Here is a 393-nt window from a genome sequence, read left to right as displayed (position 1 = left end):
ATATATATACCAACTAGAGGTTAATACTTGCTCAACACAGTTGGCCAGAGTGTTTCTTACATTATCCGCCATTGTTTAGAGAAAAAACCTTAACAAAATGGTCCGTGTGGTTTTCTAATTAATATTAACACATGATATCTGCAGTCAAAACATATTTAGGACGACTTTTTGTAACATTGTAGAGATGTCTTTAGTCAGTGGAGTATCAAGTTTGTCATTTATCTTGGGAAACCTACGTGAAGGGGTACACCATGGCTGCCACAGAGGGTTCGTCCCGGGAGCATACATAGTCGAAGTCTAGCATGCCTTGCACGGCACGTGTCTGCATGCCCCAGACCATGGCTTTGGTCTGCTTTCTGAAGAGTGTGGTGGCTTTGGCTGAAGGAAGGAAGA

At 42.7% G+C, this 393-nt stretch overlaps 1 protein-coding gene across 1 annotated transcript in view; it reads right to left on the bottom strand.

Moving 5' to 3' along the window:
- aclyb (ATP citrate lyase b) overlaps positions 1-393 on the bottom strand; it is a 15,313-nt gene that overhangs the window by 5,921 nt on the left and 8,999 nt on the right. Inside the window, exon 15 of the mRNA XM_035663063.1 lies at positions 237-378. Within this exon, the coding sequence (XP_035518956.1) occupies positions 237-378 (142 nt within the window). The remainder of the gene's footprint in view (positions 1-236; positions 379-393) is intronic.

This window comes from Morone saxatilis, unplaced genomic scaffold, assembly GCF_004916995.1.
Source record: "Morone saxatilis isolate NCDOM2014 unplaced genomic scaffold, NCSU_SB_2.0 Contig1, whole genome shotgun sequence".
Taxonomy (NCBI): domain Eukaryota; kingdom Metazoa; phylum Chordata; class Actinopteri; family Moronidae; genus Morone; species Morone saxatilis.
Note: the sequence above shows the minus strand (reverse complement) of the source record. Positions and strands in the feature narration are given on the sequence as shown.